Source organism: Ictidomys tridecemlineatus, chromosome 1 (genome assembly GCF_052094955.1).
Source record: "Ictidomys tridecemlineatus isolate mIctTri1 chromosome 1, mIctTri1.hap1, whole genome shotgun sequence".
In the NCBI taxonomy this organism is placed as follows: Eukaryota; Metazoa; Chordata; class Mammalia; order Rodentia; family Sciuridae; genus Ictidomys; species Ictidomys tridecemlineatus.
Window position 1 is genome coordinate 22523389 of NC_135477.1, and position 18869 is coordinate 22542257.

Here is an 18869-nt window from a genome sequence, read left to right on the forward strand (position 1 = left end):
TCTTCATGCTAGGAAGTAATTAACATTTAATAAACTTTAAACACACTTTTGTCCTTGCCTGAACTTGAACTGTGACTGCTGCTGATAGTTCCAAGCAGTCTAGGGAAAGGGGTACTAGCTTTCAATGATACTCAAAAAGAAGGTACAAGGTGTCAGGTCTGAGTGGCCCATTTTTCCCTTGGGAAGCAATTTGAGGTGCAGAGGGAGACTGACAGCAGGCCGCTTGGCAGAGCACTGTGTCCAGGTGGCATGGTCATCTGTTGGTCACATTCTTGAGACCTCAGGACAAAGAAGGTTCTGCTGAGAAAAGCAATTACCATAATCTGCCTTAGGCTGTCCCTAGAGTCGGACCTGTGGTGAGGGTCTGATGAAGGTCAGTTCAGGAAAAAAGTCCCTGTGGAGCTTATAAAGCAGCTGTCCATCTGGCCCAAGAAGGATCACTGAAGGCCATGATAAAGCAGAGGGTGGAGGGCAGACACTAAGGACAGAGAAAGCAAGGAAATGTCAATAAGATGAGCAGAGACCAGAACACTGAGGCCAGAGCGTTTCATTTTATCTATCCAAGTATAGTGGGGTCAACATAGTCACTAGAGAGATCCACACTAAGCCCATAATGAAGTATCACTAGGTCCTCATCAGAATGGTTCAACACGCACATGCACAAATACACTCTCCAAAGTGGATAACAAGGCACGTTATTGAAGATGTGAAGGTCCTCATCAGAATGGCTCAACACACACAAACACACTCTCCAAAGTGGATAACAAGGCACGTCATTGAAGATGTGAAGGTCCTCATCAGAATGGCTCAACACACACAAACACACTCTCCAAAGTGGATAACAAGGCACGTTATTGAAGATGTGAAGCAACTTCCACACACACCTTGCTGTGAGGGTGCAAAACGGAACTTCCACCATGGAAACATTTTGATGGTTTCTGAAAAAACGTATCCTGATGTTCAACCCAGAAATCCTACTCCTAGATATTTATCCATGCGAAATAAAAATTTATGTTCATGTGAATGTTTGCCAACATTTTTTTTCATAATCACACAAAACTGTAAAGGTCTCTTCCAACTGGTGAATAATAAACATTCATGCAATGGAAGAGTACTCAGCCACAAAAAAAGAGTATATATTGTTGAACATATCAACATTCTGAGGAACTGAGTTCTTCTGCCTCAATTGTGGTGGTAGTACACAATTATGTACCTATTAAAATTAGAACCGTTTGCCCAAAAGGATAAGTCTTACTGCACATGGGTTATTTCAAATATAAAACCACAGTTCATTAACCATGTCATCTGAGTTATGTTACTGACTCCTATGACTTTATAGGCACAAAGTGAAATTATGCTTTTCATACAGAAATAATGTGAGAGATAATAAGAACTAGTACTTAAGTTATTTTGGTCTATCCAATCCAAGATGGTAACCACTTGGGTGGCAACATATAGCTACATGAAATATGACTAGTGAGATGAAGACACTGATTTTTAATTTTATTTAATTTTAGCCAATGCAAACTTAAATTTAAGAACTGAAACTCAATTTCACAGGACATGTGAATTTCCTTTTCTCTACTGGAGATTTTATGAAATGTAACTACTGATCAAGTATTTCAGTTGAAAATTTAGCATATGAATTCAGATGTGTGGGAAATGTAATATATATCCAGGATTCTGCAGACTTCGTAAGGAAAAATACAAAATATCTTATTAGTTACTTTTCATATTGAACACATCCTAAAATGATAATATTTTACATATATCATTTGAATAAAAATATTGTTATAATCAATTTTGTCTGTTCTTTACTTTCTTTACTTTTTAAATGAGTGTAGCAAAAATGTATCAGTATATATGTAGCTCACGTTACGTATTTTTTATATTTGACAATGCTGGTCAAATGCATTGTTGCTAAGCTGTTATTACTGTAAGAAGTTACAACTCCAATGCTTAATATCCAGGAGAGCACTGAAGAAAATTCATCAGACCTGCAGCTCAGAGAATGTTTCTATAGAATAACTGTGGGTGTTGAAAAGAATATCTGTTTCTTGATTTATTAGTGCAAGGTAACGAAAAAGAAATGTAGTTTATTGTCAGAGATGTGAAAAAAAAACCACAAGAGTTCTGTATGAAAAAAACTGTCATAAGAATAATGGTAAACACACACAATAGACTGTTTTCACTGTCAACACCAGCCTTGTTTTGAAGGAGCAGGCTTCTGACACCTTAAGAAGAGATCAATTATTATTTGGCCTTCTAGTGCTATTTTCTCTCCTAATTATGTAATTACAGCCATGACAATATTGTACTTTGAAGTAGGGATTAGACAATGAACAAGCCAGAGAATCTCTCTACAGCAGGAGAATTCTCCAATAGATTAGAGACAGAAATTGTCTCGGCCTTATAAGATTTGGGGGAATTCAGTAGGGTTGATCTACTTTATTCTCCAAGGACTGTCAGAGCTGAGGCTTGCAAGTTGAATTCCTGAGTAAGTTCTGGCTTTCTTTGTCTCCTTTCCATTGTCAGTAAGAGGCTTGAGAAGATGTGGAAATGTACAGGTACACCAGAAGCCTGAAGTGGTCAACATCAACCCAAGCCACAGACAGCTGACAATTACCTAGAGGTCCCTGACCTTTCAGACAAGGGAAATAGGTATAATGTCATATTACATTATGAAGTTATAAATTATCCCAGGACTGGGGATGATATCACACATGCAAAAATCATTTCCTGGGTATGCAAAGGTGGGTGAGGAGAGAGAAACACTAACACACAGAATGAATACCCGACTCTCCAGTCAAGTTCTTTTCCAGTGTCTTCACAATCTTTGTCTCTGCCACTCAGCATTCTGTGAGCACAGGCCTCTACTCATCTGACTCTGTTCTCTTTTCCCCACCTCCAGCAGTGAGTCATCTAAGCAGCTTGTCTATAAGATTCCCCCATTCCTTAAGTTAGAGTTAATTTTTCTCTTTTGTGATCACACAATATGGTAGAATTGAACTTCTAATGCCAGTTGAACTGTGATCGCTACCCTCATAGGATCACGTATCTGTTTCCAGTAGATTTTGTGTCTCATACAACAGTTCTCCCATCACCAAACAAAATATCCTGTGAAAGTGTGTGAACTCAGCTGAGTGGCATGTGAAAACTTAATGAATTTTCCCACCACTCAAAAGCACTTGGTGTCCAGAATAATTGGAGTCTCTTTGCTAACTGGCCATCTGGCACATAATCTCAATTTGTATGAGAATCTCCAGTTAAGAAGGATAAATTCTAATGACCCCTAGAGACCAATTAAACTGAGCTCTCTCTCCATAACACAGAATGTATGTGTGTCCAGGTGCAAAACAGTATCACTCACTAAACATCTTCAATATGTCATGGTCTAGATGATGTCAGCTTGCAATTTAGTTACTTTATTAAATGCCTTCTAGAATCTGAAACCTAGCTACTTATCCAGTCCTCATTCTTGTCCCTGATAAGCATCCATTTTATACCATTAGACTGGCTAGCTCACTTCCTCCAAAATCTACACCATCTGCTTTTAGTCCTTGGTTCATGCCATTCTTAATATTTGGGATGACTCTCATTTTTCACTTCTTCCATCCCAGTGCAAAAGGACTGATAATAAGATCAGGAACTTTGAGAAAAAGAGCTGGGCATGGACAGCCTATTCCCATCTCCCCTGTTTTGGATTCCTCCTGAATAAATCACATGTTCTTATACCTCAATATTGTGTTTTTAGAGGAAAATGCTTCTAAAGGAGAATGTTTGATTAATCATGTCTGCCTATGAGTAAACGGATGAATCCATCTCCAAATCATAGGATTAGCACCCTACTTTCTCTTATGTAATTATTAAAGTGATAAAAGTTGTGTTTGATATCCATTTGTCTCACTCTTTCTCTCTGTCTAAATTGGTTACAGCTTTGGGTGGGTAAAAAAAGCAACAGTGATATTGACCTCTTAAACTCAACAAGCTAGGTTATAAGCTCCCAGACAACAAGAACCAGAGATCTCTACAGACTACCTGTGGGTGTAAACACAATGTTTGTGCACAAACAACTCTGGTAAATTAGAATGGAGATAGGCTCACAGAGCGGGCTTTAAAGAAGTTGTCCTGACTGGTATGTCTTGCTTCTCTATAATGCAATGATACCATACATACCATACATTTTTTTCCTCCCAAGCAAGACTGAAAACACAAGACTGACTTCAGCAGGAAGAAAAAAAGTTACATGTATCTGGCACATTCTTTATATTGATTCATGTTCCAATCCAGGTCGCAGTGTCTCAAGGTTCTAAATGACCTGGAGTTGCCAGCTCTCTTTCTTATGAAAGAAACAACACAGTAGCAAACTCACCCGAAGTGTCAAGGAAGTCAGAGATACAAGGACTCCTTGATTTCTGGACTGGAAGTTCACCTACAGTACTTACTCTCTCCTCTTTGGGTCTGACCACAGAGGCATAAATAATCAATCACTTTATCTCTATAGGTCTACAAATGCAAATAGAACTTGAATGGCCTCATTTTGGCAACAGGCATCCAAACATGACTTACTGCCACTAACAAAGGTGTATTTCTGCCTCCTGTTTGATTATGAGCATGGGAATGCAAGTCACCAGAGTTATTCACACCCCTTAATTATCTATGCCAGACTTCTCAAGTCTGGGAAGAAATCTGGAACATTTCCCCAACTGAGACTTCGTTAAGAGAATCATTTCAGCACTTGTCAGTTATACAATAGAGACATAGGGTATTTCTACTGATTTTGCTTTCTACCCCATGACATCTATTCTTCTTTGTAAAAATCAGATACTTTCATGTTCCCCATGTCTTTGTGTGTTCTTCTTTCTTCCTAACAGAAACATCAAGTTGTTTCTACCCCTCTCAGTAATTGAGTATTCTACTTTGATATCACTGTAAGGATGCCTCAGAGGAGACCACTCTAAATCAGAAGCCCATGCATGGCTTCTCTGTTCTAAAAGCCACTACCACTCCACAAAGAGGAAAATACACAAGGGAACATCTCACCCAGGGCATCAGGGGTCACCATCCAGAATAAATAATTTATCTCTCCATGAATAATCTTGATCATCACAACCTGTATGGGCTTCACTACCAGCCACTGGCTAATGTTTCCTTGCTTAAATCAATCCATCATATCCATGTGCTCAGTCATCTCTTCACTGTCACCAGGACTGTCCATGGTTACACACTGTCACTAGAGGTATAAAAAAGCATCACATCTTTAGGGTCACTGAAATTAGTTTCTTCTCTGGTTCCTATATGGAGTCACTTGGTTTCCTATGGAAATTATTACTTATCTGGTGACCACATTTAAAAAGAAAACCTGCAGCATGAGTGTCACACTCATGTCAAGGCCAGTTCTTCACCCTGCATAGATGTAAGCATCTTGTGGCATCTTAATAAAAATATCACTATTATGAGTGATAATTGCTTTTCATTTCAAATAAAACATTTTATAAACACGATTTTCCAGATAACTTAATCAATAACTAACCAGTACTACTCTTTCTTCCTAGGGTTAATAAGAAAAACTAGAGTTTAAGAAGCTACTTAAGAGATTACTTGAGCCATGTACCTTCATTTCTGGCTTGTGATCAGGCTAATACATACAAGAATGTGAATTCTACTGAGGCAGCCACCACACTAAATGCATTACATACACTATCTCTCATCTCCCTATAATTTCATTGGGTAAATCTATCTCTATTTTCCTGGAGTCAAGATATATCCCTTTCCCCAAGTCACAACTGCTAATTGGCACACTGAAATCTGAACCCAGGACGCTAATACCTGCTTTTGTACCACTGAGATTCATGAAAAAGAGAAGTCAGGCCAGGAGAGGGACAATTTTGGCTACATACCTCATATAATTCAATAATGATGTTCCCCATTAGACCTCGGCTGCTTTTAATGTTCTCCATAGCCAGGGTAAAGTAGATCCCACGTGTGTCTGAGATGTAGAGGTTGTAGGTGTCATTCTGGTTCCACTCTTGGACGGCTGCAAACACTTGGTTCTCATCTGTACTGATGATGTGCATGTCCTATAAGAAGAAGGAAAATCCGTAAAGCACTAGATCTCCATCTCTCTCTGCCCAGTGGGAACCCCAGTAATTACCATGACTTATGAAATGGTTGAGAAAAAGCTTGAGTTATAGGCAATGTTAACCAATTCTATGTTGGACCAAGGCAATAAATTACGCACTTCATGATTTCTGTTCCTTACTTAGTAACAGCAAGATAGGTGTAAGGGGCTTTGGTGGGTATCATTCTCCATGGCTTTGAGGAATTCACCCACTTTCATTTTTTATTTTTAAATCTGAAAGTTAGTGTTAATGCTAACAGGGAGTTGTGCAGCTTACAAGAAGAAGCTCACACATGCAAAGAAGCAGGACCTATCCTATCAATTGTCCTTCACATGTGTTTTTAAATTTTGTAGTATAGTGGCTCACATACTTTTGTCTAGAATCTACAGCATCCAGAGGAGTGGGTTAGAGGGCATAGCCAATGCAGGCTCTAGACCTTCAATTCTGCTTTAACCATAGAAACCATCACTAGGATCCATTACACATACAGGAGTTTCGTGCAGTTTTTTTAAAGTAAAGTATTATAAGAGAAGATCTTCTTCTAAAAGCAGAATTTGAAAATCATCAGTAGAGAAAAAAAGAATGCTCAACCTAGAATTTAGTGCTCTGGATCCTAATAGAAGCTCTGTTATGTCATTTATATTATTGTTGAATGTGTCAGTCTCCCTGGATTTCATTTTCTATACTAAATATTGAAAAAAGGTAGAATACCAAGAAAAACACTCAGTACTTGGTCACTATTTTAAGTTGTCCAAATGTATTTTTTAAAATTGAAAATCAAAGTTATTCTGTGATGGAGGTAGTAGCACTATTTCCATTTTACTGAAGAGTAAACTAAGGCACAGTGAGGTTCAACAATTTGCTTTAGTTTACATAGCTACTAAAGTACACAACTAGGTTCTTAAATCCCAAGGTTTGATTCTAAGTTGGAGATTGAATTCTAAATACTGCATAGCTAGCCTCAAACCAGGGTTTTCAAACTGATGACTGGTGAAATGAACAATGATCATAAATGCTCACTTTGGCCATATCCTGTATTAAATATCTGAATTTCTGGTCATTAGATGAAGTTGGCACCTTTGAACCTCAGTCCTGTACACCTCCACATTCTTAAGAGCTACCACTTACATACTATCATTAATTTCCTGGTCCCTGAAGTCACTTTAGTTTATAATTCTTTAGTATGGATAATTTCTAAAATCACAATTCAAAATAATTTACAAAATTCAGTTTGCATATATGTGTAGACACTGTACCAAGATTACCACAAGTTCAAGACCTTATCAAGGGAACTCATATTGTCAGTAAGACATGATGACATGGAAAAATCTGTTTAAATAGCTGTTTTTTATGCATGTACACATAATCTGGGTGCAGTGTTGCATGTCTGCAATCCCAGCTATTTGGGTGGTTGAAGTAGGAGGATTTCAAGGCCAGACTTGGCAACTTAAGCAAGATCCTGTCTCAAAATTTTTAAAAAATTATCAAAGTACTAAGGGTGTAGACCAGTTGTAGAGTGCTCCTAGGTTAAATTTCCAGTACTGGAAAACAAAAACAAAACAAAATCTCCCCAAATTTATCAATCAATCTACAATTGTGTTGTCAAAATGTAATAGCAGAGGGGGAATCATCCTTGTACCTGTGGTGGAATGTGCTCACAATAGGACCTTGGACAATTGAAGATGACAATAATAATCAGACTGGGTCTAATTTTTCCTTATGTGATCAACCTATCCCCAAAACTGTTCAAGTCAAAAGCGGCAGCAATATCTTCAACATCAGCACCACGGACAGGTCCTTCAAGGTGAAGGAGTCCATTTGATTTGGACAACTGGGAGATGGGAGGAGTAGGAAAAGAAATTCTGAACTTTTATTGGAGCTCCTTTATCCTGAACTTCCTGGCCTTGAACCCTCTGGGTCACCTTGACTAAAACCTCACTTGCTCATTTGTGTTTATGTATTTTGTAGAATTATAGGTTCTTGCTGAGCTGCTTGAAAACGGAGAGAATCTTCCTCTTAAAAACCATGTGATGGAATTGTTTTGTGTTGGTGTGGAATGAATGCCCAAGAACCCAGTAGGGGGGGAAAGAGCAGCTGCAGGAAATACAGATTAAATTCACTTATCCTGTTAAAAATGCAATAGAAATTCCAGGTTTTTCCCAGATGTTTTGGTCATAAAAATGAATGAGCTAACTTATTTTAGAGAAAGTTAATGTAAAAGAAGTGGGAACAAAACAACATAAAACACCAGGGCATGGTCAGGATTAGAGGCAGCCGCCTTTACTGCAAGTGCATGTTAGGTAAATACCATTCTGGGAATGGGTAGCCAGTCGCTGGGGTGAGAGACTTCTCTTTAGTATCTAGGATTCAGGGACCACTGCCTGAAAATATCCTTTATCCAAAGTTACACAGCTAACAAATGGCATCACTAATATTTAAACTCAAGACTGTCTTAAGTAAGAAGATAACTTTTTAAACAATTCTATCAGTGAGGATGTAATTTCAGTGTGCCTCCAAATGACCTGGAGATCTTGGTCAGTTTCTTTTTATTCTTTTCTTTTTAAGAGATGGGTTTTGCTAATTGTTCAGATTGGCTTCAAATTTCTGGGCTCAAGCAATCTTACTTCCTTGGTCTCTCAAGTAGCCAGGGTTACAGGCAGGCACCACAGGGATCAACTAAATCTGGAGATCTCAATAACATGCAGATCATGGGAACCACCGCATGAACTCATGATTCAGTGCGTCTGGTATACAGCCTTATATTTTACCAGCAGATAAAACCCTCCAAATGATTCTTGTGCTTCTAAGCCTGAAGAATCATTCTTCAAAAATTGTGAACTTTGTGACCTCTCTCCAAATAAGTCTTATGATTGAACAGGGGTCAACCGATAATAACCAGAATATCAAATCTTCAAGAAAAAAAAATAGAACTATTATGAATTTAAATTGGTCCAATAGAGTTCTAGACAATAACAAAGCTTTTTCTTAAATCCAATTATTTCAATCAAACTCCAGAGCATGTGCCCCTTCCTTATATGCCGGTCTTGAGAATGTGCAGAAACAAATTTGGTGATGAAGAGAGAAGATGAAGGAAGAAAATATTAAGTAAAACTATATCCAGATTGATATTTTTCCACAGTTGGAATTCAAAGAGCATCAGACATAACTACATAGATGCTTCTATTTGGAAAACAATGATAAATAACACTCCTCCTCTGCCCTCCCAACAATGATTTAGGAGATTCAAAATTGATTTTTGAAAAAACAAAACCTATGACTTCTATGTGAACAATGTTGGAATACTTTCTTGCTCTTGAAATATTTTCTTATAATCTGGGCCTGCCATAATTATATAATCACCTATATCATCAAAAATTGGCCATGTACAAGATACTATGAGAGAGAGAGAGAGAGAGAGAGAGAGAGAGAGAGAGAGAGAGAGAGAGAGAGAGAGAGAGAGAACCCGGCCCCAAGGAGATGCCTCCTGATGGTGGAGATAGTATATACCTTGTGGCCTTTTTTGACTAAATGCTATAATAGAGGCACAGAATGTAGTGACTGGAATACAAGGCCTACAGACAGGGGGGACATTCAAGGATATAAATGTGTGTAACTCAGTACAGTTTGAAGTGCAGCTTCCTCTGCAGGAGGTGAGTGTATAGGGGCCACATCACAATGGGATCTATGTGGCATACCTAACCTTCATTTAGGTAGCACAGAGCTCCCACAAGGGTTCAAGTGGGAGAAAGGCAGTTATTTGGTTGGAGAGCATAAGGTCCCTGTGTGATCAAAGGCACTGTGGAATCAGTGTGAAGGGTGGATTTAAGTGGGGTAATGCTAGAGGCAAGGGAGTAAGGCTTAAAAGGTCACTTCAATCATCTGGGCAAGAATGTCTGAGGGCCTAAGGAAGTAGGTTCTTTCTGAAGGCTACTATGAAATAGACCTGTAAGATGTTAAAGAGGCACAATTTACAGGGGACAGGGAAAAGGACCCATCTACAAAGCTTCAGATATCTGACTTACAAATTCTCTGCTTTTCCTTTCCATCATTCATTACAGTCATAAGTAGGTAAGCACTTTTGATTTTTTTGTGCGATGTCTTTCACTCACATTTGATGTCTTTGAAATTCTAGAGAGCAGAAAATGTCTTTCTTATCACTCTGTCTACAGTACTTATCAGATTGTCTAGCCCATGGTACGCATCCAACCAAAGCTTACTGCATAAATAAATGGAATATGCAAATATATATCAGAGGAAGAGGAGACACAAGAAATACAAGGTGTAGACAGGAGCTCTGGTCTGGACTAAATACATGGGTCTTTAAGAGCATGTACTTCAAACTACATGGTTTAGAGTTCTAAGTGTAGGGGTGGTATGAGGTTTGGTATGTAGGTGGACACTGATAACAAGACCTGCAGGATTTTTAGAGAAACCATGGATAGCTGGACATGAAGGCAGAGGGCAAGTAGCACTGAGATGGAGAACAAACAGAAAGTAAGAACAGATTACAATTACAGTTGATACAGCGGAGAAGGATAAATCAGGAATTGCAGAAATGTACACACTAAGGAGACCAAAGGTTAATATCATTTTCACTATTATAAAACATTTTATAAGATGTATCGCTTTCTTCTATTATTCAAAATAGGATTAACTGTATTCTATTGTCGAAGAACAACAAACCCAAACCTGGGTAAAAGGAGACTACTGAAGGGAGAATATCCTGACTATGATATCTGCAAGCATCTCAGAAAGAAAGCAGAAAAATAATTATTTTTATAAGCAAAGTAAAATAAGATTAGGAAGAACTGGTCATGGGGAGTCCCGTAAGCAGGTGGCATGATGGAACAAATCAAATGACTTGGGGTCAAGTGATCCTTAGGAGGGCTGTGAAGGAGGGCTGTTTCTCCCTTGCACTGTTTGCTGAAGCATCCAGTGCTTGCACAAACTCAAGAGTAGGGCAAAGTTCAAGGACCGAGGGGAGGGGGAAAGTCACATTTAATTTTGGTCAACTCAAATTTTCAGGTATTTTGTCCAGATTAGCCAATAGAACAAAAGTTCAGCTATTCATTTATGAGACAAAAAAGAGACTGCTCTTGTTGTAGGTAAACAAGGCAGACATCTAAGTCTTATCAAGTCATGGGGGAGGGTAGATAGCAGCAAACCACTTCCCAAACACAAAACATGGGAATTTCTTAACCTTGGCCATTTTTCCAGGAACATGGTGCTCAGGCAAGGTTCAACACACTACCAACCTGAATCCCCTACTGAAAAAAAAAAAAACCAAAATTTTTCTGTTGTAGAAATGATTAGCAGAATAGCAAGTTAAAATGAATGCAGAATCTAAGTGCTGGGGAATGATATTGGCCAAATGTATTGTTATAGCATATACATGTGGGAATATGTAACAATAAATCTTACCATTATATACAACTATAATGCACAATAAAAATTTTTTTGAAAAATAAGGTAGAATCTAAGAGACAAAACAGGGTATATCAGACTCAGAATTTAGGCAATATGGAGCCCAAAGTCAACTGACATGTGTTCCCCTCAGAATCTCCATGCCAGGCAAATTAAGAACATTAGTATTATTTTTTTTTTAATCAGACTCATTCTTGAGATATATCAAGCATTTTCCACTGGACAAGCAGAAAAGCATTCATTGAACCATCACAACCTTGTCCATTTCACAGACAAGAAGATTAAGTTAGTGGGAGCCAGAATGAAGCTCAACTGGCTTTTCTCTAGGACGCCACACCCCCTATCATCTGCCACCAGGCTTTCCACTGGCACATGCTCTTCATGCCTAGGGACTGAGAGTGCCAATCCAATGCCCAGGGACTGAGTTATGTTGGGTCCAGCACAAGCTGCTGTTCCTTATAATGCTGTATATCCTAATGACACTCATTTTACTCTGCAAAACACTCCAAAACCAGGGAGTACATATTCTGAGAAGACAGGCTGGGATCAGAAATAACAAGGGCATTGGTGACAGGGAGCTTTCCCATGCTTTTATTCTTAAGTAAGACTCCTAAGGGGGACCACAGTGCCGCCATACGGAACAGAAAGACTTGCTTAAAATCCATATCCATTTTTAAACAATGGAAAGAACCAGTCTCCCTTTCCCCCTCTGTCCCCACCTCCTTATCCCTGACTCTGAAAATCTGGGCCAACACCAGGTAATAAAGGGGGTCGATAACCATCCAGTTACTCTCACAGCAGCCTGCATATCAATGAGAAGCAACTCCAGGTGAAGTTCTGTAAGGGGGCTGCATGGATCACCTGATATGCCCCCACAATACTCTGTCACTGGCTTACAAATCGTTGATGGAGCTCTTAGGTGGTAATCAATTCAAGGCCTCATTTTTTCCCACCTGCAGCCACATTGCTCAGGGTAGTAAACTATTTGTTTTACTAAGAAGGTTAAAATACATAAAATTCACACATCTACAGAGATGGAAGGAGCCTATGTTGAAGCCATGGTTTGGAAAGTTCCTGGAACTCATTTCTTAGGCCAATAGATGAGGACCTTCTGGCTACTATGAGGAAAGCATTCTCCTTTAGGAAGAGCATGATTATGAATTTTCCCTTTCCAGTCTTCTCTAGGCCAGGATAACTCTGCCCTGCTTGGGTTTAGAATATGCGATGGGCATGTCCTGCAGTCACAATCCTAGATGATGGCCCTATGAAGACCAGTCATCGTTAAGGTAGGGGAATGAAAAAATCAGTTCTCACTGCCCTGTAGGATATTTGATATGGGCTCTACCCATCTCCTCAGCCTCAGCTGCTCTCTTCAGTCTTGTCTTTTAAGATGGCTTTTTAGTTAGTAAAATGAACCGTGCTTTCTCTTAAAATAAGGACCATGCACATCCAGTTAGCCTTCCAGATCCATGGGTTCCATGGATTCCACTAGCTACAGATCCAAACTATAGTTAGGCCTGCATCTGTGCCACGCAAATACAAATTTTTTGTTCTTGTCATTATTCTTTTAACAATACAACAACAACTTACACAGCATTTACATTGCAGTAGGTATTATAAGTAATTTACAGATATTTAAAGTTTATGGGAGAAAGTGCACATGCAAACACTATACCATTTTACATAAGGAACTTGAGTATCCATGAATTTTGGGAACTGTGAGGATCACTTATCTGTGCACTTTAATGCACACACACATAGCGTCTGTGCTCCTGCCTGAACTTGACCTTCTGTTTGGCAATAAGGACTTTGCAAAAGGGAAGGGCCTCAGAAGAGATTTCAAAGCCAGTGCTTTGAAAACAATCCCCTACAGATCACAAGGAACAACTATATTTTCTATCAGCTTTTCTTTACCCGTGTGTTAGTTTATACTTCACTTCCTCTAGGAAACTGCTCTTTCCACTCATATTCATCTATCTTCACCTCCCTGAACACTGGATCCCCTACACTACACCTACAATTGGTTGCTTAATTCCTCTATTCTCTACCAGACCCTATGATTCAGGAAAGTAGGATCATTTGTGTTTTAAGCACTACTCTACCCATAGAGTTTAGTTCAGTGTTTGGTGTGGAAAAACCATTTATGTGGAAGAAAAAACAGTTAAAGGGATATATCAAAAGAAGAACCAAATGGATGGATGGATGGATGGATGCAAGAAAGCCAGAATGAATATAAACACAAGTGGATAGGAGATTATCCACCTTTTTATCCTATAATTCTCCATCTCTGCACTCATTTAGTCTTTCAGCATTTCTAGTACTAGTTTAGAGGCCCATGTCTTTGCCACATTACACTTGATATGTGTCCAGCTGGAGACTTGCCTCTCTGCAGCCTCATTAAGTGATGCAATTATACCCTGTCCTTGTTCAAACTAAGGTCGTAAGACCCATTTCCCCCCAGAAGCCACTGTTCACAAGAAATGGGGTTCACAGAGTTTTATGATTTTCAAAAGATGAGTTAAAATGTCACTATTTGATGTTAACATTCCAGCAGGTGACCCCATTTTAATTACTCATAGTGGCTGAGAAGAGTGGAAACATGGAAGTGCCTTTATACTTAGCCTTAAAATGTAAAGAGAAGCAAGAAAACCACCAGACTTATCTTTGCACTTTAATGCACACACAGGTAACATCTGTGCTCCTGCCTGAACTTGACCTTCTATTTGGCAATAAGGACTTTGAAAAAGGGAAGGGCCTCAGAAGAGATTTCAAAGCCAGTGCTCCTTTCATTATTACCCCTGGGAAATGACCCAAGGTTACACCAGATGTTTGAGTCACAGGAAATCAAAGTTCAGGCCTGGCAACCTGCTCAGAATGGGAATATAGAACCCAGGATTGGGAACATCAGCAGTGGCCAAACCACCCAGGGCTAAGTGAGGCCTCCCAGCCGAGGTCAGACCTCCCTGCAGTCTGGCAAGGCAGCCTCTCCAACCCTCACTTTGTCTGGCAGGTCTCAGGACAGCAGGTGGTATGTGCTGTACCTTCGGCAAGGAGTACTTGGGCAGCTTGATCTGAGCAAAGGCCTCTCTTCGATAGGATACATAGTAGCTGGCTCTTCCACCGGTAGTTACCTGGATTGGGAAAAACACAAAAGAGATCAGATGGGATCACAGATCATGGCACTATTGGAAAGTACTAGCCTCTCCATCAACAACCACAATAGGTTTGTAATTACCTTGTAAAGACTACTTTGCTGGCTCTGAGTGTCCAATCCCACCACACCCTGAGCTGCTCCCATGTCGTACTACTTAGACAATAAATGGGCAATTAAAGCCATTGTTCCCATTACCTGACAGCTGCTGTGAGAGCAGGGACTGATTCTGTATTTGGTTACTGTGTTCTGCACCAGTCTGTGTTTACAATTGTGACAGAGACCTTTTTTTTAAAATAAGTACTTTTAACTAAAAACAGAGACACCATCTATCAACATAGACTTCACTCATTACATATTTGTTCTGCCTTTTTTTTTATTTCTAGCAGTTTATTACTCCTCTGAAACCATGACACAATTGTCAAAGGTATATATTTTTTTATGGATTGGAATAATTACTCTTGCTCAAAACTCATTACTTTAAAATTTAATTTTACTTCTGATCTGAGCACATTTCATTTTTTTTACCTTCACATTTACAAATCTAGGTGTTCAGCAGATCTTTATTGATTCTTTCCATTATAAGTTGATTAAAGGTATCCAAAGTTAGAGGGAAAACTCCAAACCCAAAATTCAGAAATCCTAGGTTTAAGTCCTATTTCTTCTATCTCATAGCTGGCAGTGGGTCAGGGTCAGGGAGAAACCCTGTCACCTCACTTGGGAAAGAACGGATTCTTTGCTGGATGACTTGGACACCACTCCAAGAAAATGGTCCTCTGGCCTGGGTTTGTTGAAAAGTCCTGCCAACATGGCACAGCCCTGCTGATGGCTGCTCAGCCCAATTATCGTAGCTCAGGGGAAATTAATATTCACAGGAGAAGATAACACGGCCTGTTCAGAGAAAATAGCAGGACAACAATAGCAACCAGACTGCTGTGCTGAGGAGGCAATTATTCGAGGCACATGCTCCATTCTCCGCTAAGGTCCAAGCACATGCTGGAGGCCTGCCAGTCCTCCCACTCTCGCTCAAATCTGGCGCCCATCCATAGCAACTGCTGGGAGCAGAAGGGGTGGAACATCTCTATTGAAAGCCACCCATCACTCCTCACTCCAAGTGATAGCCTCTCCCATGGCTCCCCCTTGCTCCACATAGATCAGAAGCCCACATAGCATGTACCCAAGCTGCCAGGTGAAGCAGATGTCAGAATCAGCATGAAGGCAGAACCTTGCAAAAAAATTTGGGGCAGAGGCTCAGGCTGTGAATTAGACTGCTTTTCTGCCTGATATTCAGCACTATCCTGATCTCTATTTTCCAATTAGAAGCACTCTTGTGTTTTAAAACTTCTGTTTCTATTCTGGTAAGACACCTGTTATGAATCCACTGTTCTGTGTTGGCCAAGAGGTGGGTATCGGCATACTTAGATCAATGGGTTGCTAAAGTCTTTTTTTTTTTCTTTTAGAAAGGAACCTCAAATACATAGGATCAGATTAAAATATAATCCCTGAACCTGGACACAGAGTCACTCTTAGTTCTTGCATGATCCTACTTATGTATTTGTTTAATTTGGTTTTATTTTTAATCATAAAAATCAACACATACAAATGTCTCTACCAATCCAAGAACTGGATCAATAGTTTTAAATTTTAGCAGCCAATCAGAATCACCTGGAAAGCTTATTCGAGCTCAGACTGCTGGGCACTTATCTCTGATTCTACAGAGCTAGGTTGGGATTTAAGAATTTTCTTTCTAGTAGTTTCCAGGTGATGCTGATGCTGCTAGTCCAGGGACTACACTTTGAACACAATGGATTTATACCTTTTAACAACAATTTATACCCACCTTCTGCTCCTCACATGTCCTGGCCCCTGCCTCCTTCCCAGAGTCTGTTTACAATGGCGACAGAGACCTTTTTATTTTTTTTTAAATTGGGTGAAACTAAATCATAACCATTTAAAATTGTATTATTCAACAGCACTTAGTACACTTACAATGTTGTCCGATCATCTTCTCTATTTTGTTCTAAAATATTTTAATTTTCCCAAAAGGAGAAATAAAATAAAGATATTATGTCCATCTGCAACTACAAAAAAAAATATTTTTTAAAAAATCTAGCTCTTTACAGGACGCTCTGAACATCACCAAACACACTCTTCTTCGAAAGTATACCAGCATTGTATTTCATAACCACATACCTTGTTTGATTTCACAAGCTCACAGCTGGAGAGCCATTTCTCTGAGGATGAATCATCACTTGAGTCTCACCATATCTGACTAAATGATATTATATAAAACTTCAGGCTTAAGACTTTACAGTTGATGTTGGCACAGGACTTTGGGTGCTTTGAGGATAGAATGCATATATTTTGTATGAGAGGATGATAGAAACTTTCGAAAGCCAGTGGTGGAACCCTGTGGTGAAAATGTTTGTATTTTCTCCAAATTCATGTGGAAACTAAATCCCCAATGCAACAGTATTAAAAGGTAGGGGCTTTTAGGAAATGATTGGAACAGGAGGGCTACTCCCTCATGAAAGGATCAGTGGAAGAGCTGGAAGGAGCTACCCAGACCCCTTCTTTCCTTCCTGCCTTGTGAGGATATAGTGTTCAAGGCACCATCTTGGAAGTAAGAGACCAGACATCAGTACTGCCCAGGCTCTGCCTTGATCTTGGACTTCCTCATCTATACAATTGGGAAAAAATAAATTCCTGTTATTTATAAATTATTTAACCTAAGGTATTTTATTACTGAAGGAGAAATAGATTGAGACAGCTGATCTCCTGGCAGATGGTTAGTGGGTACACAAAAATAATGACACAATTAACATTTGTAGAGTTCATGTTCCATGACGCAGAACTACCCAATAGCCCACACATGTAAACTATATAGTTGATCCTCATGGCAACCCTACAGAGGCTACAGGGTACTAAGTGACTTGCCCAAGACAAAATTGAATTCAGAAATTTTGACTCTAAACCTGTATTCCTACTCCTGTGGTAGACTTTGAAGAGTCCTCTATCCATCTTATTCCTCTCACCTTGACTACACATTTCCTTGGTTTTGACATCTTTTGAAAAAGCATTTATGAAGCACTGTAATTGGGCAAATATGTTTATTTGCATTCCTAGAAAATCTATTATTATACTGATGTGGCATTTCTAAAACAATGTCTTCTTAGAAGAGGCAAAGTAATACAAACAAGAGTAATAACTACTCCCAGGAAGCAAGTGTCTATTACATAAAATATAGTATGATACATAGTTTGTATAGCACACCTTATTTGATTCTACATATATTTCTGTGTGAGGAAGATAGATAGATAGGTAGATAGATAGATAAAAAGAATATATATGTATATCATATATATACTTCCAAATCTAGAGGTTTACAGGTCAGAAAAAGGAGGCTGAGAAAAAAAATGAGTCTGAGAGAGACTGACCAACTTGCCCAACATTACACAGACTTTCACTGTTACAGCTCTAAAATGAATTGGGCTTTCTTAATCCTGCTCATGCCTGAACCCTTAACTAGCAGTAAGCATATCCCCATGGAGCAAGGGGTCAATACCTAGTGACTAACTGAATAATGGGTCATTGGGATCAATCTCCTGAACTGAAGAGATTTTGAGTTTGGGACTCTCGATTGTTTCCTGATTAAATAATGGATGGGATGCCGAGCTCTCCATTTCTGCCCAGTCCCTGGATGGCTGGATGAGCATCCTTCCAGCCAGAAGCTTCCCCTGGTGGTGGGCGGTACCAGGCCAATGCATTTGCTGTCTCTCCACAATTATTTGTGTGGTTCTCTGGCAACTAACTCACAAGTAAGGAATACACTTTAGTGACTATTAATCTATTTTGATGAACTTTTCTCTTCCTTACAAGCAAATTCGCTGGCATTGTAAATCCCAGAGATTATTACCACTTTCCCTTTCAGTGACACCTTTTATTTTACATTTGATGAATGTCATCCAATTATTTGCTCTGGGCCCATCCGTCATGCTAAACACAAAATTAGCTGGGTCTTTTCCTTACTAATGACTGGCTCGTTAATCTGATTTTCTCTATTTCCATTTTACAGGTTTAATTGGGCTCCTGGCCAGTGAAAATGATTCCTTTGGACAAATGCATTGACCATTAGACACATCTGTCTCTTCTGACTTGTTCTCGCTTTCACC

At 39.3% G+C, this 18869-nt stretch overlaps 1 protein-coding gene across 2 annotated transcripts in view; it reads right to left on the reverse strand.

Annotated features, from left to right (window-relative positions):
- Positions 1-18869, reverse strand: part of Sorcs3 (sortilin related VPS10 domain containing receptor 3) — a 570611-nt gene that overhangs the window by 102946 nt on the left and 448796 nt on the right. For both annotated transcript variants that reach the window (XM_078052889.1, XM_005333579.5), the window contains 2 exons: positions 14588-14677; positions 5901-6080 (listed from right to left, as the gene is read on the reverse strand). In XM_078052889.1, coding sequence (XP_077909015.1) covers positions 5901-6080; positions 14588-14677 — 270 coding nt within the window. The remainder of the gene's footprint in view (positions 1-5900; positions 6081-14587; positions 14678-18869) is intronic.